Genomic DNA, 26598 nt, shown 5'->3' on the forward strand with positions numbered 1-26598 from the left:
GCATTTGGCAACCCCATTGCAAAAATCCATGTGTAAACTCATGAATATAATGCGGAGTTTTTGTGAGTGAACAGCTGCTGGGAAATGAATGTTTCAGATTCATATTTAAACTGACAGCCCCGAACGATTTGAATCACTGCTGATTTTACCCTAAGAAGCTTAACTTCGCATCTGCTAAAAATTTCTTTGACTAGCCCCTCGAATGCCACAGACAGCTGTCTGTCAAAAACAGTTTGACGTTTTTCCTCATTTACTCTTTCTGCTCTCTTCTTTGGTCGATGTGAAGAGAGAATAAGCGGCAAAAAGGCAAAAACATACCACAGTGCTTCCAGATTTAAGTATATTATCAAATAATATACCTCTTCAGTTTTCTTGGATTTAATTAAAATACCTGATTAACATTATAATTGAGATATAATTTGATTGTTTTCCAAAGTGTATATGTGAGTATTTCAAATCTTATCATTTTTACAGAGAATATCTGGTGACAGCCATGCCAATCAATCAAAACACCAAAAAGCATAATTTGATCTCGGTTGCACAATGTTTCGCAACACTTCCGTCCATTGTTGTTCTCGCGAGGCGGAAGGGAAAAGGCAAAGGCCGCACCAAAACCGCCGCAATCGGACGCCATATTGGAAGATCGTGTAGCTCTTGTTGAAGCAGCGGCCAACCGAGGGTGTGAAATCCGTGTTGTTCGCGAAAAGTTTGCAAATTGTGCCGGCCAATCGGTCCCGATTCCGACCGGATCCAGTGTTGAAAGTGAGCAAGTGTTTTGGTGCATCCGGTGGACGCAAAATTAGGCCGGAAACCATGGCTTCGGACGAGGAAATTGACGAATCCATTGCCGGTGAGTTTTCACAATGGGGAAGGAAAAATCGCCATCGTCTCTGCCAAAGGGTGACGACGGTGGCGAAGCGCTAGGGCTCCCGCTTGTCCTGTTGGGCTCCGGATGATGGAAAGTTGTGTGTGTGCGTGCGGGTGTTTGTGGGTTGCGGATGCGGAACGCTAGCGCTACATCCAGACGATTTTATTTTGCCGTGCGGTGTTTCGTATTTTGATTATTGTTTTGTGTTGTTTTTCCGTTGGTTGCTTCGATTGATGATCAAGGGGGTGGTTTCGGAAAACGGAACAATCATTGCTGCCGTCATTACATGCAACAAGGGGAATGTTACGGGAAATGATGATCATTTTGGTTTAGTGAGAAGTAAAAAAATAATTTCGCGTCGTTCATTGTTTCTATTTGATAGCGCGCGGATAGTGTTGGTATAGTGGGTGGTTTGATTGAATTTATCGTTTTGTGTGATGTCACTAACAACAATCATAGCTCAAATTGGTTAACAATTTACAACTTTATTTTATTTATTATTAATAATTGTTTTGCGTACAGAGCAGCTTCAATGAAGAGCCATATTATTGATAGCGGATTAATAATTCGATCCAATTGAAACTCAGAAATTCTACTAGGAGTACAAGATTCTGTCACGTATAGATCAAGTTCAAGCATTTCCTCAGTTAATTGAAATCTTTTCTATGCCCGCTATTGCAAGAGTATGTGTCTAGTGTGGCAAGTACAATGGATACACCATACCCAGGGCGTCGAGAATGTTTCCAATCTGAAAACATCCTATATAGGACCGAGAATCGAACTCGCCATCTCCGGATTGGCAATCCTACGCCTTTGTTCGCAAGGCTACTGGAGACTCGCTACTAGCAGGCTATCGTTTTTAATAATGGCCCGTTTACATATGAGCTAGTTCTAGCGGACAATGCACTGTCCGACAATACTAGCACGATATTAGCATCATGTATGCGTTTACATTATGCTAATTTCGTGCTAGTATTGTCGGATAGTGCATTGTCCGCTAGAACTAGCTGATATGTAAACGGGCCATAAAGCACCAATTACTAATTCCCTCCCCTCGAATATGTGAACTTGATGCGATGGGTGGGCGTACGCTATTAGCACTGAGATGGCAACTAAAGACATATCCTGTAAAAATTTTAAAGTTCAAAATTAATGTGACCAGATATATTTTGTGCCAGGGCGGGACAATATTTGTTAAATCCTTGTTTTTATTCAAAAATGTGCTTAAGTCAAAACTTTAAAATTTGATAAACCCCACTGGGTCTCGCTTGGCCCTGGATCAATCACACAATCCCACCTCTGTTGTGAATGAATCTGTTCAACTTTTTACAATAATGGTGCGAGTTCTTGATGGTTAAACTTATTTGTATTGGTTGCATGATTCATTTAGCTAACATTCAAAGTGATGGTATTATTCGTTTTATGCAGTTAGGCAGAGCGCTCAAATTTGCTTAAAATGTCTACATCTTATTCAGGTTTTTTCAACATTCCCCGCAAACTGACAGACAATTTATCATAAATTTTTCCATAAGCTTGAAACAAAAAAATATACGAGCTACTTAAAATTCGTCGAACTTGCTCAGATTTCAAGTGAAGTTTTTACTGAAATAATAACATACAAACACGATGTGAGTTGAAATTGTTGAGCTAGAGCCAGTCGAGCATTTAGAACTATCAGAATCTGGGCCAAAGGAGCATTGTTATTTTGACCCTTCCTTCGGAAGTGTATATAATTTCACTTTGTATGCGTTACGCAGGTGTGTTACGTATTAATCTATCAAGAAATCTCGTTAATAATTAAATAATATGTATGGTATTTTGAACAAATTCACTTTGACATTGAAAATATAATTATAACAAATGATATGACATGGAATTATGCCTATTTTTCTGATTTGTTTTAAAGAAACAAATGATTTTAATTGAGGAACATATAGAAGCATGTACAAAAAAAGCAAAGCAAAAACGTAAAAATTGAAAGGGATTTCAAAAATTTCTTCAGTGGAAGCTAGATAGCAAATGTGAGCATGTTTTGAAACACTAATAGATCACTTGTATGCATGTATGTGTGCGTATGTGTGCAAATTCTGAAATTTACTACCATAAAAATCTCGCTCATTTTTAAGGTATTGAACAAGTTTAGTTTTACCAAATTAGGCATCCATAAGGCGAAATATATGTTATTATTGAACGCTATTGAGTTTCGCTCAGATCAATGACTGATTTAGTTAGTTCTGGATTAATTAATATCGAGGTCTCTGGAAATTACAAGTACAATATATGCAACCAGCGTTTCGATAGTTACTAACCAGTTACTAACCATGTCACAATAGCTATTCAATCCGACGAGCGCCTTATAGATAGGCAGCATGAAGTACAGTACGTTATCATTCGTTGAGTTGTCACTCAACCCATGACATACGCCTTTGGGTAGGCAATTATTTTGTCACTTTCACGGTAAATCGCCGTGGGAAGCTGAGTATTTTTAACTCGTTTTAATTACTGGAGTCTGGAAAAAAATTCCTTATATCTAAGGAAGGGTCAAAATCTCACTGTAGGTGGATTAATCTGGGTTTTTTTTATTTCTAGTTGTCGACTTCAACCGTAGTGTCGATTTTCGAGATTTTTTGGCTGTGCAGTCTGATTTATGAGAATATATTTTTAAATTTTGTTCGGCGTTTCGTCATCGGGTTCGATGTCTTCTTCCAGGAGAAAAAAAATTGATCGCTTTTTGTTAAGTATGGTAGGCGTTTCGTTACAAACAGCAAACAATTTTTTTCCCTGAAGAAGACATTGAACCCGATGTCGAAACGTTGGACAAGATTTTAAAATTTGTTCTAATAAATCAGACTGCATAGCCGAAAAATCTCGAAAATTTATTATATCTATAAATTTTGAAATGATTTCAGTTCTTCACTTTAAAAGCATTGTTATTGTTGTAGATTGAGTAAAATATTCCTCAATAGCACGTTCCTCGTTCTCGTGTCCATGAAGATTTGAGTAATTCTCGCTTAACTTTTCAAAAGGACCTAAGTAACATTTTTTTCATGAATTAATTTGAATAGCGCAATCAACAGAACAACATGAAAGCTATTGATTGCAGTATTCGAATTAAATCATGAAAAAAATGTTACTTAGGTCCTTTTGAAAAGTTAAGCGAGAATTGTGCTGCCGCTCGGCGTTGCACTACCACAGTTATAATTTTGTGGGAGACGGGAAGATACAAATGACGTTTATGATAATTTGAGAAACCCTTCGAGAAACCTCTTTTCTGGGTTTCTGATGATAATTTTATTTAAGATGTAAGAAATATAATTTGTACACAGAAAAGAGGTTTAAACCACATGCGAGTGTGGCCATGGCATTGGGTGAAAGACGACTCATCAAGCCTCCGGAGCGATGCTTTGTATGTGACGAAATCTTGACTAAGTTCTTGAAGAACGTTTACTGCTATTTATTAAATATTTCTTTATTTCACGGGACATTATCTTGAAGTGAAACGCGGGACATTTCGCAGGACTCTTTTCAGCGCGGGACAAATGGCGAAAATGCGGGACTGTCCCGCGAAACGCGAGACGTCTGATCACCTTATTCAAAATACACCCCCGGAAATGATTCTAACGCATTCGCTGATTTTTATACAAAATGATTTTGTTTGAGGATCAAAATCTCGATTTGTAGCGATTAAATTGAGGACATTTTTGGCAGCCCAGCCTAAATGACTTAAATTTTTAATCAATGATTGTTTTTTTATACTTGTTTACTAATAAGGCACGTTTTAGTTGGCTCCATACAAGTGGAGTGCATACAACAAACAATCATTAAATAAAAATTTAGGTCATAAGAAAAGTCTGAAACAACACTGATAGATGGAAAATACTAATTTTTACAATTTATTCATACGCAATGTAAAATTTCCTACCGAACGCAACTTGTTGCAACCAAATCGGATGTGCACAAGAACCAAATAAGTTTTCCTATACAGGTTTAAAATTCGTATTTTGGGCATTACGAAGTAATGGGACAGGATTCCCCTTCGAATGCAACTTGTCGCAAGCAAATCGGTGTCTAGTCTAGTGAGTGTGAGGTCTAGTGTTTGAAAAACGAGTGAGTGTTTTTCGCGGGTTTTGCTAATAAAATGAATTTTGGCTATAATTTCTGAGCTTATAGTTCAATCCGGCCAATTTCGAATAGGAAATAATTAGTTAGGGGTCTGTGTCTAATGCAACTTGTGGGACCAAATTGGTTATGGGCAAGTGCCTGAAAAATGAGTGATTTTTTTTTCTTTTTAATCGTTATAAAATGTATGTTGGCCCTAACTTCCGAGACCATATTCCGATAGAGCCAATTTTCAATAGGAATTAATGGGACAGGATTCTGCGTCAAATGCAATCGAGAATATCGGTTTAGGATAAGTTCCAAAAAAAAGATGGTAAAAAACTGACGAAGTGTGCAGTAATTTCATTACCGTGTATATGTCAATAAAGAAAAAGGGCGTCGGTAAAAGTTTAACAATATTTTCGGCTCAGTCAAAGTTAATTGCCTATTTCCGGGGATTAAACCACCCGACTTGGACGTTAATTTACAATGTTATGAAAACTCATATGTTAATATGCACGTTATGTGGAAGATATTGATTTGGAAAATGCATTGGAGGTAACCACTTTCCCTTCGATGGGACTCGAACCCATGACCCTACAGTACTCTAGACTGGTGCTTTAACCAACTAAGCTACGAAGGGCCTCCGTCGGCCTTCGCAACCTAGAGGCTATTGAACGAGCTCGAAATTCCCAAATTGGACGCATAGTCAAATCACTCGCAATCCATTTCTCAAGCCAATACTTCCACATGTGTATAGTACACGTCCACAATATTTTCGGTAAAACTTTATTTGTAAAAAAATAGAAATAAAAGAAGGAAGAAGAGGAGTAAAAGGAAGAAGAAATTGTGATCTTATAATTCTGTTTTGTTTAAGAATTTAAGATCTATTGTTTGACACAAAATACCGGAAAGCATGGGGGAAATCCATAAGATATGACATTTAGCATACCGTGGAGGCACCATATTTGACGCAGTTAAGAAAATTTTGAAAAGAATCATTATTTAAAAAATAATTGCAAAATGGATTCGCTTAATATTCTGCATAACGAGCATTCTACTATTATAGAATGTGTACAAATAATGAAACTTCGAAATATAAGTTTATTTCTTAGTTTTTTAATGTGTTTTTATGTGGTACTTGAGGTGCCCAACTTGACGCACTAATTTTACCATGTTCCTTATTTGACGCAAAGTTGTTCCTAATTTGACGCACTTTGAAATTATGTTAAAACTCAATCAAATAAACGCCTTATTTTTTTATTATATAATGACAGTGCAAAAGAACTTTGCACGGTATAAAATAACAAGTTAATTCATTTTACAAAGCACATTTCATTTATTTTTGTACAGTTGTTCTGCAAGTTATATGCTTTGTGGCATGTAAGTGTTTTATTAGTTTCATGTACCCTACACATCAATTAAAATGCTTCTCAATTAGGTGTAAGAGTCATGTCAAAACATATATTCACGGGAGAACTAACTTTGACATTTCATTGCATAACTAGCCTATCATGGTCTGTTACATTTGTAATAAAAACCACTTTCTTTGGCCAGCGCACTACTTCCGAAGTTGGGAAAGTTGCCTGTATCTGGACTACAATCCAACTTCGGTATCCGTCTATATACAGCTTGTATAAGAAAGCCAGGCATATTTTTGTTTGATTTCCTATTCAGAGTTGCCTGACTAGTAGCTTGCATAGCAATATGTAGAGTAATTAATTGAAAATGTGTTCATTTTTTGGCCTGTTAGAATTTCGTACAGAGAAAGTAAATTGAATTGTATGATACTAATTTATTATATAATATTATTTTCTCGCGAGAATCTCAAAACCAGCAAAGAAAAACTGCATAATTACCAAAATGCCGTGTAAAAAAACGCATCAAAATCGAAGACAGCATAAGGCATACTACCATGGGTTGGACACTTAGTGAAATATTTCAATGTTGATTAATATTCTAAGTAGTAGAGTTTTAGTTAAAATAAAATCAATACATATTGCTTTTCCTAAGAGTATTATTGAGGTTTCTATGCACTGCATTTTATATTAGTCTGATAAGGTTAATTAGGAACATCAAAATGAATTGTGAGCCTAATTTGACGCTGAACATTTTGGGTTGAAAAATGCGTTCGAATGTTGCAATTTTCGTCATAAAAGGAAAAGCTTACTCATAATGCTCAGTTGTTTGTAGGTAGGGGTCGAAAATACTCACAAAAGTCATTTTGCGAGCAAAAAATGATCATTCGATCCTTAGCATTGTGGCTAAGAAAGCGAAAAATTGACGCATTATAAGTATGACCTCCATATATTTTATTCGGATAAGTTAATTCTTCATCGATAATATGCTTTTTCTGCCATATATGCAAAGAAGAAGAGCAAATAAAGCCATCTAGTTTGATTTTTTGATATATTTTTGGCGAAAATAAGTTTTATGAATCATTTGATATGAGAGTGCGCCAAGTTTGGACCTGCGTCAAATATGGTACTTCCACGGTACTGCCGTTTGGCATAACGACTTAAATTTCAAAAAGCCATTTGGCATAAAGACTATTTGGCATAATTTGTTGGGTACTGCGAGGCCATTTGGCATAATCGTTGAAAAGATGTATCGATTAGCGATTATTTGGCACAATGCCCAGTAGATGGCCTCCTTTGAAAGTATGCATTTGCTCGGAAAAAGGCAAAATAAAAGATGACTTCTTCTTTAAAAGTATGAATTGAATTTGATGCCAAACGGACTTATACCAAATAGCATTATTGTGCTTCCAGTTGAAAACCGAAGTGAGCTCTCGCGACGATTGAGTTTTTCCTTATTTCCTGATGTCGCAACTGCATCGCGACTAGTGCGCATCATGCCACCGCCGTGCGCCATGATGCGACGTAGACGTAGTGCGACGTAGTTGCGACAAAAGGAAATGGGAGAAAACTCGATTGTCGCGAGAGCTTACTTCGGTTTTCAACTGGAAGTACAATATGCCATTTGAGGTAGCCCCGGAAAACATGTTATGCTAAATATTTATATTTGTCCCATTATGGTTTTCATTGATGTCTACAAACTACTATTTTATTTCAAGTCAAGCATGAGGATGAGTATTATGCCCGTACAAATCGTAGTTTCTACTCCGTGATTGACTGGAAATTGTGAAATTTGCACAGAGAACCATGTAAATGGAGCATGGAATTTGCTATCCATTTTCAATGTACACACACTAATTTTTTTTCACTGGAAACCAGCAATATTTTGCTGATTTTTTTTTGTGCTGTTCAACCAGCAATAAATTCAGAAAAATGTTTTGCTGTATTTACAGCAATCAAGACAGCAAGGCGTTTTGACAGAACTATTGCTGGTTTCCAGCTGGTTTTTACTGGTTTTTCAGCAAAATCTTAAGTTTGTGTTTGCCAATAGTTTTCATTTAAAATATGTTAAAAACATAAGCCCCCCACATTCAATAAGTCTTGAATAAATATGTATAGGCTGCAAACTGCTTACGAACTGCTGTTGTCATCTCCAAACCGCAAATTAGCAATTTATTCCTCGGTTCCGCTTTCGCCGCTGTCGCAACATGGCAAATGAAATGAACGAATAAGTGTTTGACATATACATTGCTGGATGTTCCAGCAATGTCGAAGAATTGCTGGATTTTCAGCTAACAAAACCAACTTAGCTGAAGTTTCAGTAACAGGAAATTTACTGAAGCAATTCCAGCAATTCAGTTTGCTGTATGACGATAAATAAATTTGGTGAGCACGTTTCGGAAGCTCACGTATTTTAAGTCAATAACAACGCCGGCCACGTCCTTACGATGATATAGCAAAGAAAGGATTGGTAGTTCGACTCTCGTTGCTACTAGAGATCGAGAACACCTCTGCATCTCCACGATTGTCTTGGGATGTGGTTCTGTGTTAGTTGTATAGGATAACTTGATTCAATTTGATGAGTGATGCAATCTATGTGAGGGGATTATATGAAACGCAAATAAAAACGCTCATTACTTGATCTACCGAACCAGAGTGTAAAATAATCGAAAATTTTTAGTGAAGACCATTTTTCTTCATTTGTCAGTTCACTTCCGACACATTCATAGTCGGCTCTGGACAGTCAATATTCAGTTGAATATTAGTCATTGAATATTTATGCACATTTTCCAAATTGATAAATTATCTGAAATCTGAACACGTTTCAAATGAGTAAAGTGATTTATCTCACAGGACTGAATCCGATTTACATCCGCGAGGCACTTTCAGCGGTAAACATCAACATAAACAATGATAATTATGTTTTTTCTGCACATAGTAAACACATTCAATGACAGTTGAATGAATGAGTTCGTGGAGTAGTCGTCTGACTATGTCATTCTATGTTTTGAATATTCATGCGATGTTTGTCAAAATTCGGACCGAAGTTGCTTCATGAAGATGAATATTTTAGGCTCTGTACCGAACAATGCAGAGTAAAACAAAATATCTCGGGTCGCGCGACCGTTTTGCTTGCTAATCGAAATACAATCAATCGCGTAATCAGCAATGCACTGAATTTTCGGATCCCTCGAAAATTATGCGTCAGATTTACTATCCAACCGTACAGAATAAAAATAATACACGGATCCTCTTCCGTTACGTAACACGCTAAATAATAAACTAATTGCTTCACTTTTTGATCGCGTTCTATAATAATTGATTTACTTTCCGACCGCAGAAAATAAAACGTAACACTCGATTCCGCGTCCGATACATTAACATGTTTGGTCACGAATTAATTGCTTCACTTTTCGACCGCGTCCCATGCGAATCACGTTCAATCCCGAACTCCACATTTGTCTCGACCGGAGCCAAGAGCAATACAAACGCGCGATCCACCGAAAACCATTCAGATATCTTCTCCTACAGACTATTTTATTTCAAATCAAATGTAAAAACTAAAAATGTGTACACTCAAGCAAAGCAACGTTAGCAATGAAAACCACAACCTCCGGCGGTTCCTCAAGAAATTCCTCCGAAAGCTCCTCCAGAAATTCGTCCGAAAGTTCCTCCAGGAATACCTCCAGAAATACCTCCGGAGAAATTCCTGGAGGAACTTTCGGAGCAATTCCTGAAAAAGCTTCCGAAAGAACATCCGGGGAAATTCTTGGAGGCACATCCAAAGGAATTTCTAGAGGAATTCCTGAAAGAACTTGTGGAGGATCTTCCGGAGGAATTCCTGGAGGAACTTCCGGAGGAATTTTTGGAGGGACTTCGGGATCCATTCTTGGAAGGAATTTCGGAGGAATTTTTAGAGGGACTTCTAAAGGAACTTCCAGAGAAATTTCTAGAAGAACTTCCGGAGGTATTTCTGGAGGAAAGAAGTTCTAGAGGAATTCTGGAGGAAATTCCGGAGAAACTTCAGGAAGAATTTCTGAATGAAGTTTCGGAGGAATTCATGAAGGGACTTCCGGAGGAATTTCTTGAGAGACTTCCGGAACTCCGGTACTTCCGAAGGAATTTCTAAAAGAACTTTCAGAGGAATTCCTGGGTAGACTTCGGGTGGAATTTCTGTAGGGATTTCCGGAGGAATTTATGGAGGAACTTTCAAAGGAATTCCTGGAGGAACTTCCAGATAAATTCTTGGAAGAAATTTCGTAGGAACTCTTGGAAGAATTTCCACATAAATTTCTTAAGAAAAAATATGAAGGCATTCCTGAAATATTGTTCTAATGCATTCCTGGAAGAATTTGCAATGGAATGTATACAGGACTTCAAGGAGGTATACCTGGAAGAATAAGAATTCTTTGAAGAATTTCCGTATGATTTTTTTGAAGATCTACTTAAATAAATAATTAATGGGGGAATTTTCGAGCAAATTGCAAATGAATTATCGAACGCCCATAATATTTCTGCTTAAAACAAATTCTCCTAAGAATACTGAAAAAAGTCCTAAGGGAATTTAAATATAATGCAAATGTAGACAAATATCATAGGGAATAAAAAAATTCCCGTAAAACGGATTTCGTTGCACATTCTTTATTGAATGCACAAAAAGTTTCGTTTTTACTCTGGTTTGTGTTTCCCTTCGGCTTGTTTATACCACCCATATGGTTTTAACAGTTGTATTGGTGCGAACCCGACAGCTTTGGGGTTGGAACTAGTGCGAACCTAGTTCCAACCTGAGTGATTGAAAAAACGCTTTGACAGCAGTTAGGTTGGAACTGGTTCCAACCTAGATTGGAAATTTTCAAAATTTCGACATAAGTTGCAATTGCTGGTTAACAGTTGTGTTCGGTAAATTTGAAAGTCTCATTCATTTATTTAGTTTACATCTAAACACATAACACTGAATCACGCTCGCCATGTCGTTTTGTACTTGGTCAGCTCGCCTCGCTCGCTACACTGCACGCCGTCTCGTACCTGCCGGATCGAAAGCAAACACCATCTTTGCAGGGTTTTTATCCGGCATTCTGGCAACATGCCTGCCCCCCATCGTACCCTTCCGGCTTTAGCTTCCTTCTGGATACTGGGTCCGCTGTAGAGTTGGGCGAGCTCGTGATTCATTCTTTACCGCCACACACCGCCAAAGATGATCATAAGCACCCGTCTCTCGAATACTCCCGAGTGCTTGTGAGTCCTCCATGTCCATATTTCATGTCCGCAGAGGACTACCCTGCCGTGAATCGCATATTTGTCCCATATGAATAGGAAACCCAGCAAAGATGGGACAGATATGCGATTCGCGGCAGTACCGGTCTTATCAGCGTCTTGTACATGACACATTTGATGCGGTGGTGAATCTTTTTCGACCGCAGTTTCTTCTGGAGCCCGTAGAAGGCCCGACTTCCACAGATGATACGCCTTCGTATTTCACGACTATTAACATTGTTATCAGCCGTTAGCACGGATTCGTGGTAGACGAATTCCTCGACCATCTCGAAGGTTTCCCCGTCTATCGTAACACTGCTTCCCAGGCGGGCCCTGTCGCGCTCGGTTCCGCCCACAAGCATGTACTTTGTCTTCGATGCATTCACCACCAGTCCAACCATTGTTGCTTCACGTTTCAGGCGGTTGTACAGTTCTGCCACCTTTGCAAATGTTCGGCCGACAATGTCCATGTCATCCGCGAAACAAATAAATTGACTGGATCTGTTGAAAATCATCATAGTCTTGTCATAGTCCCCGGCGCGATTCAAACGAACTGGAGTGTTCACCCGAAATCTTCAAACAGTTTTGCACACCATCCACCGTTGCTTTGATCAGTCTGTTAAGCTTCTCAGAGAAGCTGTTCTCGTCCATAATTTTCCATAGCTCTACGCGGTCTATACTGTCGTATGCCGGCTTGAAATCAATGAACAGTCAAGTCGATTCAAGTACGAGACACTGAAGACGACCTTACTGTTGAGGTCGAAATACGTATCTGTCAAGGTACAATTAAGTGATGGCATTAATTGGGATTGTACAAACTCGTCTTACGACAAGTGAAGACATTCCACTGAAAAGCTCAAAATAATTTTCTTAATAATTTTCCTCCGGCTGGATAATATGTAAAGCGGGAAAACAACGAAGCCGCTAACGTTAAATTAACGGAAAACGTTAACGTTACCGTTTAATAACCTTTTATAAACATTAACGGAAAAATCGTTAATTGTTGAAATTAACGTCAACGAATTAACGCAACGGCGTTATTCGTTAATTAACGTTAACAACCCTGGTCCTGACCTCCAGGTGTACCGATACGGAAGTCTGTGTTGGAAGTAGGTGCTGCGAATAACCAATGGCCATATTCTTGGAAGCAGCAAAATCAATTAGTCGTAGGCCGTTTTTGTCCGTCAGCCGGTGGGAACTGAACTTTCCAATAGTGGGCCTAAACTGCTTCTCTATGCCAACCTGACGGTTCAAATCTCCTATGATGATTTTGGTGTCGTGCTGTCATACTCACGTTCCAACTGCGCGTAGAAGGCGTCCTTATCATCATCAGTGCTTCCGGAGTGTAAGCTATGGACGTTGGTTATGCTGAAGTTGAAAAACCGGCCTTTGATCCTCAACCTGCACATTCTTTCATTGATCGGCCACCACCCGATCACGCGCCTTTGCATATCGCCCATCACTATGAAAGCTGTTCCCAGCTCGTGTGTGTTGCCGCAGCTCTGGTAGATGGTATGATTACCTCTAAACGTTCGCACCATTGATCCCTTCCAACAAACCTCCTGCAGCGCTACGATGCCGAATCCACGGTCCTTGAGCACATCGGCGAGTATGCGTGTGCTCCCGATGAAGTTGAGAGATTTGCAGTTCCACGAACCGAGTTTCCAATCGCTAGTCCCTTTTCGTCGCAGTGGTCTTCGCCGATGGTTCCGGTCCGTACTCTCTTGTTGATTGTTCGTTGCTTAAGATTTTTGCAAAGGCTTGCAGGGCCTGACACCAAACCCCCTAAATTTCCGGAGGACCATTCCTCCTTATTTCCGGTGGACCATGGTGCACAGTTTCGCTGGCACTCGGACGATGATCAGCCGCCCCTAACATGGAGAACAGACGCTGTTGTGAGCCGATCCTGACATGGAGAACAGACGCTCAATAAGATTTGCACCTCCGGAGAGGAGCAAACCCCCCCTTCCCTGTCAGCATATGACCAAAGTTCCAACCGTGGTTGGTTACCCGATATTCCCTAAGGTTGCTCGTATCCCGGCCAGCACCGCGGGGAGGTAGGGATAGGAGTTGCTGGGTAAGAGGCTAAGGACCGCGAGATGGGGTATATTTTATTCCTTCAGGTACGCGAAGTACCAATGGTACGCTTTACCCAGCATTTGCCGTGCCGTGGTTGCTGTTAGTGATTCCATTCATTCAAATTTACTGCATCATCTCCCTCTAACGCGCAATCAAATTCGCTATTTACGATTGAGTTTTGTACTTTCGGATAGTCGGATCAACCTTCTTTTGTATAAAATCAATGAAGACGCCACCTATGTGGTAACTATCTACAGCAACCACCCATCGGTGAACGTCGCTCGGACAGACAGATGCCAAGAGATAATGTTTGGTAATATGAAGAAACTTCGTCTTGAGTCAAATTTATGTTGTTACTTTTCACAACAATACGCATCTTAGATAACCAACAGCTCATAACCAAATTCAGAATCTTGCGAGAAAATTTCATAAGATTCTTAGAATTTGTCATTCTCCGAAAGGTCCGTTGTCTGCTGCGGAATCCCGATCAAAATGGCTCGCGCGCGTCAAAAAGCAGCTTTCTCATATCTAATGAAGTAATTCCATTAGCCCCGCCCCTTCATTAATCATTATGAGTGCACAATTTATTTACACCCATATTATATCACAAAGGGGCGGGGCTAACGGGCTTAATTTATTAAATACAAAAAGCTGCTATTCGGCGCGCGCGAGCCGTTTTGATCGGGATTTGGTTCGACATTCGATGCAGCGGAGCGGACACAGCAGCACGAAGGCGTAGCTTGGTTGCTGTTAGTGATTCCACCCGGTCAAATTAATTGCTACATCTCCCTCCGCCGCGTTATCAAATTTGCTAATTACGATTGAGTTTTGCACTTTAAAGGAAGTGTATATCGGATTGTCGGATCAACCTTCTTTTGTATGCATACACCATCCTCAAAAATGGCCGAAATAAAGGAGAAATAAGGAGAATCAGAAATGGCGTGAAACCAAACACAAATATATTTATATGCAACGTTTGGTCTTCGCCCGCGATGTAAGCGTTCGTGGCAAAGTAAGGATTGTGATGTCCCCGACTGAAAGCCAGTCGAGTGGCTTCAGCGGCCAATGAGTCATGTTAATTCCACGGTTAGAGACTCAAAGTCCATCCAACTGGGAACAACTATTCGACTTCTTGATTCAGTTGGCCTCCGAGCAGTTTGCTCAATGTTAATAAAACGACACAAATTATTATGGCAAATACTACCAATTTCGAATAGCTACGTAGTCCTATGTCACCTTTGCGTACAACCCGATTGGGCTGCACTTTTGAGTTTTTATTCAAAAATGTGCTTAAGTCAAAACTTTAAAATTTGATAAACCCCACTGGGTCTCGCTTGGCCCTGGATCAATTACACAATCGGACCTCTGTTGTGAATGAATCTGTTCAACTTTTTACAACGGTACGAGTTCCCGATGGTTAAACTTATTTGTATTGGTTGCATGATTCATTTAGCTAACATTCAAAGTGATGGTATTATTCGTTTTATGCAGTTAGGCAGAGCGCTCAAATTTGCTTAAAATGTCTACATCTTATTCAGGTTTTTTCAACATTCCGCGCAAACTGACAGACAATTTATCATAAATTTTTCCACAAGCTTGAAACAAAAAAATATACGAGCTACTTAACCCTTTCCCGCTCACGACTTTTTTCAAGAATTTTAATAGGAAGGAATTATCTTTGAGAAAAATGCTAGAACAAAAGTTATTTGACATAACTCAAATTAGTGAACGAAAAAAAAAGTTTTTGATTGTAAATCAATAGTTAATTGATTGTTTTCAATAGTTTAACTAATTGTTCTCAAAATTGATTATACACAGGATTTTGTTTTTACACGATTTTTTTTCGCTCGTATTTTTAATCGTGTGACTTCAATTTACCACCAAAATCTTCGCAACATGTTTCAAAAAATCCTGAATAAATCAAAGAAAAATCACATGATAATTAATATACGTTAAATATTTGGGAAGAGTGCAAAATTGAAAAAATGTAAATCGTGTAAAAACAAAATCCAGTGTATTTGCAATATCATTTTTTTTTTCATTTATTTAGTTAACATCTAAACAGATAACACTGAATCAACAATTTGACGCCACAATGCACGGTTCGAGGCCGCATTACTCCATCCTCGGATACGCCCCACGCTCGCCTAGTCGTTTTGCACCTGGTCTGCCCATCTCGCTCGCTGCGCTCCACGCCGTCTCGTACCTGCCGGATCGGAAGCGAACACCATCTTTGCAGGGTTGCTGTCCGGCATTCTTGCAACATGTCCTGCCCATCGTACCCTTCCGGCTTTAGCTACCTTCTGGATACTGGGTTCGCCGTAGAGTTGGGCGAGCTCATGGTTCATTCTTCGCCGCCACACACCGTCTTCTTGCACACCGCCAAAGATGGTCCTAAGCACCCGTCTCTCGAATACTCCGAGTGCTTGCAAGTCCTCCTCGAGCATTGTCCATGTTTTATGTCCGTAGAGGACAACCGGTCTTATTAGCGTCTTGTACATGACACATTTGGTGCGGTGGCGAATCTTTTTCGACCGCAGTTTCTTCTGGAGCCCGTAGTAGGCCCGACTTCCACAGATGATGCGCCTTCGTATTTCACGACTAACGTTGTTGTCAGCCGTTAGCTAGGATCCGAGGTAGACGAATTCCTCGACCACCTCGAAGGTATCCCCGTCTATCGTAACACTGCTTCCCAGGCGGGCCCTGTCGTGCTCGGTTCCGCCCACAAGCATGTACTTTGTTTTTGACGCATTCACCACCAGTCCAACTTTTGTTGCTTCATGTTTCAGGCGGGTGTACAGTTCTGCCACCTTTGCAAATGTTCGGCCGACAATGTCCATGTCATCCGCGAAGCAAATAAATTGACTGGATCTGTTGAAAATCGTACCCCGGCTGTTACACCCGGCTCTCCGCATGACACCTTCTAGCACAATGTTGAACAACAGGCACGAAAGTCCATCATCTTGTCTTAGTCCTCGGCGCGATTCGAACGAACTGGAGTGTTCGCCCGAAATCTTCACACAGTTTTGCACACCATCCACCGTTGCTTTGATCAGTCTGGTAAGCTTCCCAGGGAAGCTGTTCTCGTCCATAATCTTCCATAGCACTACGCGGTCTATACTGTCGTATGCGGCCTTGTAATCGACGAACAGAATGTGCGCTGGGACGTGGTATGCATGGCATTTTTTAAGGATTTTTCGTACAGTTATGATCTGGTCCGTTGTAGAGCGGCCGTCAACGAAGCCGGCTTGATAACTTCCCACGAACTCGTTCACTAATGGTGACAGACGACGGAAGATGATCTGGGATATCACTTTGTAGGCGGCATTAAGGATGGTGATCGCTCGAAAGTTCTCGCACTCCAGTTTGTCGCCTTTCTTGTAGATGGGGCATATAACCCCTTCCTTCCACTCCTCCGGTAGCTGTTCGGTTTCCCAGATTCTGACTATCAGTTTGTGCAGGCAAGTGGCTAGCTTTTCCGCGCCCATATTGATGAGCTCAGCTCCGATACCATCCTTTATTGGTCTTTAGCTGTTGAATGGCATCCTTAACTTCCCTCAAGGTGGGGGCTGGTTGGCTTCCATCGTCCGCTGAACTGACGTAGTCACCTCCTCCGCTGCCTTGACTTTCACTGCCTGTACTCTCAGCGCCATTCAGATGTTCCTCGTAGTGCTGCTTCCACCTTTCGATCACCACACGTTCGTCCGTCAAGATGCTCCCATCCTTATCCCGGCACATTTCGGCTCGCGGCACGAAGCCTTTGCGGGATGCGTTGAGCTTCTGATAGAACTTGCGTGTTTCTTGAGAACGGCACAGCTGTTCCATCTCCTCGCACTCCGCTTCTTCCAGGCGGCGTTTCTTCTCCTGAAAAAGGCGGATCTGCTGTCTCCACTTCCGTCTATAACATTCCACGTTCTGTCGGGTCCCTTGCTTCAGCAGTCGACAAGAACGGCCCCCTCGAACTCACTTTCTTCCGGCAACGTTGCCTAGAGATGCCGCGCGTATGCAGTGAGTGGGGACATCAGGTTGCTTCAGTCGTTCTTGGTCGTACTACGGCGGTCGTTGGTAGCGATCATTGTTGAGATAGTGGTCAGAGTCGATGTTATATACGATATGTCCTGACGTCGATAATGTCGGTGAAGTGCCGTCCATCAATCTGATTTGTGATTATTTCTGCAGTGGTGATCTTCAGGTGTACCGATACGGAAGGCTGTGTTGGAAGTAGGTGCTACGAATAACCAATGGCGATATTCTCGAAGGCAGTAAAATCAATTAGTCTTAGGCCGTTTCGTTCGTCAGCTTTTCCCAATAGTGGACCTAAACAACTCCTCTTGGCCTGCTATGATGATTATGACGTCGTGGCTTGGGCAGCAGTCGTACTGTCGTCGCTCCAGCTGCGCGTAAAATGCGTCCTATTAATCATCAGTGCTTCCGGAGTGTGGGCTATGGACGTTGATTATGCTGAAGTTGAAGAACCGGCCTTTGATCCTCGACCTGCACATTCTCTCATTGATCGGCCACCGTTCGATCACGCGCCTTTGCATATCGTCCATCACTATGAGGGCTGTTCCCAGCTCGAGTGTGTTGCCGCAGCTCTGGTAGATGGTATGATTACCTCTAAACGTTCGCACCATTGACCCTTCCAACAAACCTCCTGCAGCGCTACGATGCCGAATCCACGGTCCTTGAGCATATCATCGAGTATGCGTGTGCTTCCGATGAAGTTGAGGGATTTGAGGGAGTTGAGTTCCACGAATCAAGTTTCCAATCACAAGTCCCTTTTCGTCGCAGTGGTCTCCGCGGAATGCACCGGTCCGTACACTCTTGATGATTCATTTATTATTCGTTCCGTGTGTTTTTTTAAGGCTGGCTTGGCAGGGCCTGGTAAGTAAGATTTGCACATCCCGAGAGCAAACCTTGAAGCCGATCCCTGCAAGCTTATGCACAGTGGACATCAGCTCATCAACGGTCGATTGCACGCTACCGCATTCGTCCAAGCGAATTGAGGTTAGCTTCCTTGGCAATCCGATTTTTCTGGTTAGACCGTTGTTCTGACCGTTGTTAGCGTTCGGTAGTTTGTCCCAAGCTTCTTTGTCATTATATCAAATATTAGTTCAATTAATCTTTATTCCCGTCAAACAATAACTTTTCAAATTTGAAATTCGTTTTCTTATTCTTCCATTACAGAGGAGGAGACCGGTGTGGATGAGACGGGTGACACCTCTCTGGCTGCGGAAGACAACTCCGAAGATGAGACGCTGAAAAGCTTAGCCCAGGCTCAGGATGATGATGACGACTACGAGCCTGAGGACAATCGTAGTAAAAAGAGCAAGAAGGGCAAAAAGCGGAAGGCCCGCGGCGAGGAAAAGCGAGGACGTAAGAAGAAGAAGCGAAAGAAGAATGACAGTGGGGAGGAGAGTGACGTTCGGCAGAGCGACGATGGAGGTGCTGCCGCGGCAGATTCCGACTACGAAAGACCGAAACGTAGCTCTCGTGAGAAAAAGAAAGGAAAGGAGGATAAAAAAGAGGAGAAGAAAGGCGGAGCCGATTACAACATGCCGTCGATTGAGGAAGTTTGCAGTACGTTTGATTTGACTGATGTTAAGATCGAATACACTGATGAGGACTACGATAACTTGGTCACTTACAAGAACTTCCATCAGCACGTTCGGCCTATATTACAGAAAGAGAACCCTAAAGTTCCCATGTCCAAGCTCATGATGTTGGTAGCGGCCAAGTGGCGAGAGTTCACCGAGGAGAATCCCAATCTTCAGAACGAAGAAGCCGAAGAACGGGAGGAGGATGAACCGCCGCCATCGCCGGAGTATGTTCCCAAATCGAGTCGCTCTAGGACTAAGGTCGAAAAGAGAGATGATGATATGATCTACGACGACGATGATGATGATGAAGAAGAACTGGAGCGGGAGCGCACCAAGAAGAAGAAGAAAGGTTCATCGAGTGCTAAAAAGGGCAAGAAACCGAAGGTACCGACACTGAAGATCAAGTTTGGCGGACGAAAGAAGAACGTCAGCTCCGATGAAGATCAGGATGCCAGCAACGGATCGGAACGGGACTCAGACGCTGAGTTTGAGAAAATGTTGCAACAGTCTGAGGACAAAGCCGAAAAGGAGAAGGAGAAGGCAGAAGCCGACGCAGCTGCTCAGGCTGAGGGCGGCGAACCGCCGATTCGCAAAAAGGCGAAGACCAAAATTGGTAAGATGAGACACTACTGTTGATACATTGTAATTGGTACTCATGCTTTTTTTTGTTCTTAGGTAATAAATCGAAGAGAAAGGGACGTTCCAAGAAAAGTCGCCCGGAAGGTGAAGATGGCGAATTCGAACACCAAGATTATTGTGAAGTCTGTCAACAAGGAGGTGAGATCATCCTGTGTGACACCTGCCCAAAAGCTTACCATTTGGTGTGCTTGGATCCGGAACTGGAGGACACTCCCGAAGGCAAATGGTCCTGTCCGACTTGCGAAACCGAAGGACCTGCCGACGAGGATGACGACGAACATCAGGAGTTCTGTCGAATCTGTAAGGACGGCGGAGAAATGCTCTGCTGTGACAGTTGTCCATCGGCGTATCACACATGGTGTCTGACGCCACCGCTAGATGACATTCCCGACGGCGATTGGCGTTGTCCGAGGTGCAGTTGTCCACCCATCCCATACAAGGTTGCAAAGATACTCACTTGGAGATGGACCGACAAACCAGTTGACCCCAACGAGCCGTCGACTTCGAAGGCAACTCCTACGCGCCGTAGAGAGTACTTCGTAAAGTTCGCTGACATGTCATACTGGCATTGTGATTGGATCACAGAACTGCAATTGGACGTGTATCACCCGCTAATGTACCGTTTCTACATTCGTAAATATGACATGGAGGAGCCACCTAAACTAGAAGAAATGCTTGACGAAGAGGATGGTCGTTACAAGCGTTTGCTCAAGATGCGTGAAGGTGACCAAGACGAAACAGAACTCGAGGAGAAGTACTACAAGTATGGTGTTAAGCCGGAATGGCTGATGGTCCACCGGGTCATCAATCACCGAACAATGCGAGACGGTCGAACACTGTACTTCGTCAAATGGCGTGATCTGGCCTACGATCAATGTACTTGGGAAGAAGACGATGACGAAATTCCTGGTCTTAAGAACGCGGTCGAATACTATCTCGATCTTCGAGCTAACTGCAATAATGAAATGGGAAACAGCAGCAGTAGTAAGAAGAGCAAAAAGAAGAACCGCAAGTCCAGAGCTAAGGAAGTTGAAGACGACGATCGGATTTCCAAACGTTACACGCCGCCTCCAGACAAACCAACAACGGATCTGAAACGTAAATTCGAAGTGCAGCCTTCATACTTAGACGATACCGGAATGAGACTGCATCCCTATCAGCTGGAAGGTATAAATTGGTTGCGTTACTCTTGGGCCAACGATACTGACACCATTCTGGCGGACGAAATGGGTCTTGGAAAAACCATCCAAACGGCAACGTTCCTTTATTCCTTGTATAAGGAGGGTCATTGTCGTGGACCTTTCCTGGTGGCGGTTCCGCTCTCAACTATCATTAACTGGGAGCGTGAGTTTGAAACGTGGGCTCCGGACCTATACTGCATTACCTACGTCGGAGATAAGGATTCCCGTGCGATAATCCGCGAGCATGAACTGTCGTTCGAAGAGGGTGCAGTTCGCGGTGGGCGAGCCTCCAAAATTCGGGCCAGCACGCTCAAGTTCAATGTTTTGCTGACGAGTTACGAAATGGTATCGTTCGACTCTGCCTGTTTAGGATCGATCGAGTGGGCTGCCTTGGTAGTAGATGAAGCTCATCGACTGAAGTCGAATCAAAGCAAGTTTTTCAAGACGTTGTCCAACTACAGCATCAACTATAAATTACTGTTGACTGGTACGCCGTTGCAGAACAATCTGGAGGAGCTGTTCCACTTGTTGAACTTTTTGAACAAGAACAAGTTCAACGACTTGACTACGTTCCAGGCTGAGTTTGCCGACATCAACAAGGAAGATCAGGTGAGTGTCTATGGCAGATAGATGGCTAGCCGTTCAACCACAGACAAGCTACGTAAAAAAGCAATCCCGTGTAAATTTTATGTATCTTTTTTATCGCAAGTCTAGCATCTTCTTGTGATAATTAAAATTTTTGATTCGAATTTTCACTTATTTCAATAATCTCTTTCCACTACAGGTGAAAAAACTGCACGAGATGTTGGGACCGCACATGTTGCGTCGTCTCAAGGCCGATGTGTTGAAAAACATGCCCACCAAATCCGAGTTTATCGTCCGTGTCGAGTTGTCGCAAATGCAAAAGAAGTACTACAAATACATCCTGACCCGCAACTTTGAAGCTCTGAACCCAAGGGGTGGTGGCGGAGCCTGTTCTCTGATCAACATTATGATGGACCTGAAGAAATGCTGCAACCATCCGTATCTGTTCCAAGCGGCTGTCGAGGAGGCTCCGTTAGGCCCAGGCGGTAGCTACGAAATCCAAGCTCTAACAAAAGCGGCCGGTAAGTTGGTCCTGTTGGAGAAAATGTTGAAACAACTGAAAGAGCAGGGCCATCGTGTGCTTATCTTCTCTCAAATGACGAAGATGTTGGACATTTTGGAGGATTTCCTGGAAGGGTTCGGCTACAAGTACGAGCGCATCGATGGCGGTATTACGGGAACACTCCGACAGGAAGCCATCGATAGATTCAACGCTCCAGGAGCGCAGCAATTCTGCTTCCTTTTGTCAACCAAGGCCGGTGGTTTGGGTATCAATTTGGCCACTGCGGACACCGTCATCATCTACGATTCGGATTGGAATCCTCACAACGATATTCAGGCGTTCTCGCGTGCTCATCGAATTGGTCAGGCCAATAAAGTTATGATCTATCGGTTCGTAACGAGGAATTCCGTGGAGGAGCGGGTGACGCAGGTGGCCAAGCGAAAAATGATGTTGACTCATTTGGTGGTACGACCGGGAATGGGTGGCAAAGGAGCCAACTTTACCAAACAAGAACTGGACGATATTCTTCGATTTGGCACGGAGGAACTTTTCAAAGAGGACGGTAAAGACGAGGAGGCCATCCACTACGATGAAAAGGCCGTCGCCGAGTTGCTCGATCGTTCCAACAAAGGTGTGGAAGAGAAGGAAAACTGGGCCAACGAGTATTTATCATCGTTCAAGGTGGCATCCTACTCGACGAAGGAAGATGTCGAGGAGGAAGTCGACACAGAAATCATCAAACAGGATGCGGAAAATTCAGATCCAGCTTATTGGGTCAAATTACTGCGACATCACTACGAACAACATCAAGAAGATCTGTCGCGCACACTCGGCAAGGGCAAACGTGTTCGCAAGCAGGTCAACTACACGGATGGCGGAGTGGTGCAGGCCGACCCGGTCAAGGAGGATACCACCTGGCAAGAAAATGTATCCGACTACAATTCCGATTATTCTGGCAATTCGGATGATCAGGGCGACGAGGACGATGAAGATGGAGATCTGAATCGTCGCAGTAAGCGGAGAATCGAACGGGGTCAAGCCGAAAGGGACAATCGCCCGCTTCCCCCACTATTGGCTCGGGTTGGCGGCAACATTGAAGTCCTTGGCTTCAACGCTCGCCAGCGAAAGAGTTTCCTGAATGCGATCATGCGGTACGGAATGCCTCCACAAGACGCATTCAACTCTCAGTGGCTGGTTCGGGACTTGCGTGGAAAATCAGAACGAAACTTCAAAGCCTACGTTTCATTATTTATGCGACATCTTTGTGAACCTGGAGCCGATAATGCGGAAACCTTTGCCGATGGTGTACCGAGAGAGGGCCTTAGCCGGCAACATGTCCTGACCAGAATCGGTGTCATGTCGTTGATTCGCAAGAAGGTTCAAGAGTTTGAACACATCAATGGCTATTACAGCATGCCGGAGTTGATCAAGAGGCCATGCGAGCCGGTGAAAAATGCGGCTGGAGAAGCTAGCGAAACTCCAAAGTCGGCCACGACCAGTACGAGTGCTACTCCGGCCACCAGCGCAGCCCCTAGTCCTGCTCCGACACCGGTTGATAAGGAGGATGATACCAGCACTTCTGCCGAGGACAAGACTAAGAAAGAAGCATCCGACGAGAAAAAAGACGATGTGAAGAAAGAAGAATCGGATGAGAAATCCGAATCGGAGAAACCGGAGGATAAGACTGACGAAAAGTCAGAATCTGGAGAGACGAAAGCCGATCAGGACACGAAAAAAGAAGACGAAACAGCAACAGATAAGAAACAAGAAGACGCTGAAGTTAAATCGGAAGAATCCAAAGAACAAGCCAAGTCCGATAAACCCAAGGAAGAAGAAACCAAGAGCGCAACTCCCGCTCCTGTGGACGCCAAGAAGGAAGATACCGAGGACGATGATGTCAAGATCACGTCGGACAAGAAGGAAGAGGATAAACCGATCGCGATTGACGATGATGATGACGATGTGGTGATTGTCAAAGATGATGACGAGGAGGTCAAGAAGCCGGCCGCAAAGCCAGAACCAATCGAAGTGCATAAGCGACAGTTTATGTTCAACATTGCTGACGGAGGATTTACCGAATTGCACACTCTTTGGATCAATGAAGAAAAAGCGGCCGTTCCCGGACGGGAGTATGAAATCTGGCACCGTCGACACGATTACTGGCTGCTAGCCGGTATCGTCACTCATGGTTATGGTCGCTGGCAGGACATCCAGAACGACATCCGGTTCGCGATCATCAACGAACCATTCAAGATGGACGTTGGCAAGGGCAACTTCCTGGAAATTAAAAACAAATTCCTTGCCCGACGCTTCAAGCTACTGGAACAGTCCCTCGTCATCGAGGAGCAACTGCGGCGAGCTGCCGTGTTGAATCTTTCTCAGGATGCTAGCCATCCGGCTATGGCACTGAATGCTCGCTTCGCCGAAGTCGAATGCCTTGCTGAGTCCCATCAGCATCTGAGCAAAGAATCTCTGGCTGGAAACAAACCGGCCAATGCCGTCCTACATAAGGTGCTAAACCAACTGGAGGAACTGCTTTCCGACATGAAGAGCGATGTTTCACGTCTACCGGCCACCCTGGCCCGCATTCCACCCGTTGCTCAACGGCTGCAGATGTCCGAACGGTCGATTCTTTCTCGCCTGGCGGCCACCGGAAACACCGTTCAGCCAAATCGTAAGTTCCAATGTTTACTTCCTTGGTGAATTTATTTGTTTTAATCGATTTCATTCTTTTCCTTACAGCACCCCTGACACAGTTCCCGGCTGGTTTCCAAGGAACTAGTTTGCCAGGATTTGCGGCGGCAGCTGCCGCGGCTGCTAACTTTGCCAACTTCCGACCGACGTTCTCAGTTCCGGGTCAACCTGCTCCAAGCTACCCCAGCAGTTCGGGATCGTCCAAGTAATTCGGTAGCAAAGGGTAGGGAAAACACATTAACTTTTTATCTTACGATTTTAGTTATACAGCTACTGATATGTATGTGTATTACGTAAGTTTAGTAATTTTAACTCCATCGCGTTCCATTGGAAAACCTTCATATTTTTCTAATTTGTGTTTAACTTTTTTTGCTCTGTCCGTAAAAGTTTGAATCAACAATTGAACATATTTGTTTCTGTAAAGAATGTTTATTTATATCTGAACACGCGCAACAGAAGTTGCCACTATTATGAAGCTAATAAAATAAGCGAAGAGTAAACAACAATTTGTGGGAACATATTTTGTTTCATCGTAAGATAACTAATTTGAGTGATACAATTTTACAAGCAAAATCAAATTCAACGTAATTGACGATTCAGATTCAAAAATAACTGGATACCAGATAATGAAAAAAAAATGAATAAACACATCTTCAGATGACATAAAATTGATTTTCATGAACAGGGATAGAATAAAAGAAAATGCTAATACACTATTACCAAATTATTCATCATAGCTAATCCAATACTTTTGCTGGATTGTGAGCGGTTTAATTCCAACTAGCCAATTGATTGTAGGTTGTACGCTCTGTACGATGGTAACTGACGACGACGACATCGGTAGGTTACTTGACTGCCGTAATCTTGAAAAGTGACGTAACAGCCATTTTACAACATGCATGTTTTCCATTTTTCTGTTAAAGAGCTCGATGAGTAGTACTCGTTAACACCATTTTTGGAAAATGGCGTATACGTCACTTTTTCAGATTACGGCAGTTGAACGATTTTGGTATTTTGATGCTTACGACGAAGCAACTGTGCACAAGCAATCATCTGATGATGCATGCGTTGTGCATTTTCTTGAAACGTATCGGCGTGACAAAAACGGTCAATTTTTCGTGCGACTACCCTTCAACGAGGCGAAGCGTCAGTTGGGCGATTCCAAAACCATGACTAGAAGAAGGTTTTTGGCCGTCGAGTAGAGGCTGGATAAGGATCCCGATTTGAAACGGCAATACGTTGAATTTATGCACGACTTGCTGCTTAGAAGGAGGCTTTCTAGAAGCGTAGAAGGATGCTTCCAATTCTCTTACAACGATGCAACTGAGCTTTTCAAAAAAAACCTCCATGTCTCTCTATTTTTTAAGATCTGTTCATTCGTCGTTCTGTCCTTTTGATCTTCAGCCCTTCATTCACTGTGGTAACTGTGGAGAGAAGAATTAAATAGCACGAGTACGAAGAGTTGGGGCATATGGTCAAAATAAATTCGAAACAATGTGAAGATCCGACTAAAGCATTTTATTTGCCTCATCATTGCGTGCTAAAGCCAACCAGCTCAACTACAAAACTTCGTGTTGTATTCGACGGTTCGGCAGAACCGTCGACTGAAGTGTCTGTCAACCAAACACAAATGTTTGGTCCTACGGTGCAGAACGATTTTGTGTCCATTCACTTGAAGTTCCGAACGTTCATGTTTGCAATCAGCGCAAATATTCCGAAAATTTACCGGCAGGTGCAGATG

At 42.7% G+C, this 26598-nt stretch overlaps 1 protein-coding gene and 1 non-coding gene across 2 annotated transcripts; one reads left to right on the plus strand and one right to left on the minus strand.

Annotated features, from left to right (window-relative positions):
* Positions 1-586: 586 nt before the first annotated feature.
* On the plus strand, positions 587-25525 carry LOC134226477 (chromodomain-helicase-DNA-binding protein Mi-2 homolog). The gene is made up of 5 exons (XM_062707281.1): positions 587-850; positions 18844-19869; positions 19932-21685; positions 21861-24837; positions 24906-25525. The coding sequence occupies exons 1-5, from the start codon at positions 814-816 to the stop codon at positions 25064-25066; spliced, it is 5955 nt and encodes a 1984-aa protein (XP_062563265.1). The 5' UTR covers positions 587-813; the 3' UTR covers positions 25067-25525.
* Positions 5535-5609, minus strand: Trnas-aga (transfer RNA serine (anticodon AGA)). Its single transcript has one exon. It is a non-coding gene; the product is annotated as a tRNA-Ser (tRNA).
* Positions 25526-26598: the final 1073 nt, after the last annotated feature.

The sequence above is a fragment of the Armigeres subalbatus genome, chromosome 3 (genome assembly GCF_024139115.2).
Source record: "Armigeres subalbatus isolate Guangzhou_Male chromosome 3, GZ_Asu_2, whole genome shotgun sequence".
NCBI classification, from domain to species: Eukaryota; Metazoa; Arthropoda; class Insecta; order Diptera; family Culicidae; genus Armigeres; species Armigeres subalbatus.

Bases quoted from the DNA above. Each gene is read 5' to 3' on its own strand.
- LOC134226477 (XM_062707281.1), top strand. From the start codon at position 814: ATGGCTTCGGACGAGGAAATTGACGAATCCATTGCCG. The intron at 851-18,843 runs GTGAGTTTTCAC...CTTCCATTACAG, and splicing joins AATTGACGAATCCATTGCCG to AGGAGGAGACCGGTGTGGAT. The intron at 21,686-21,860 runs GTGAGTGTCTAT...TTTCCACTACAG, and splicing joins ACATCAACAAGGAAGATCAG to GTGAAAAAACTGCACGAGAT.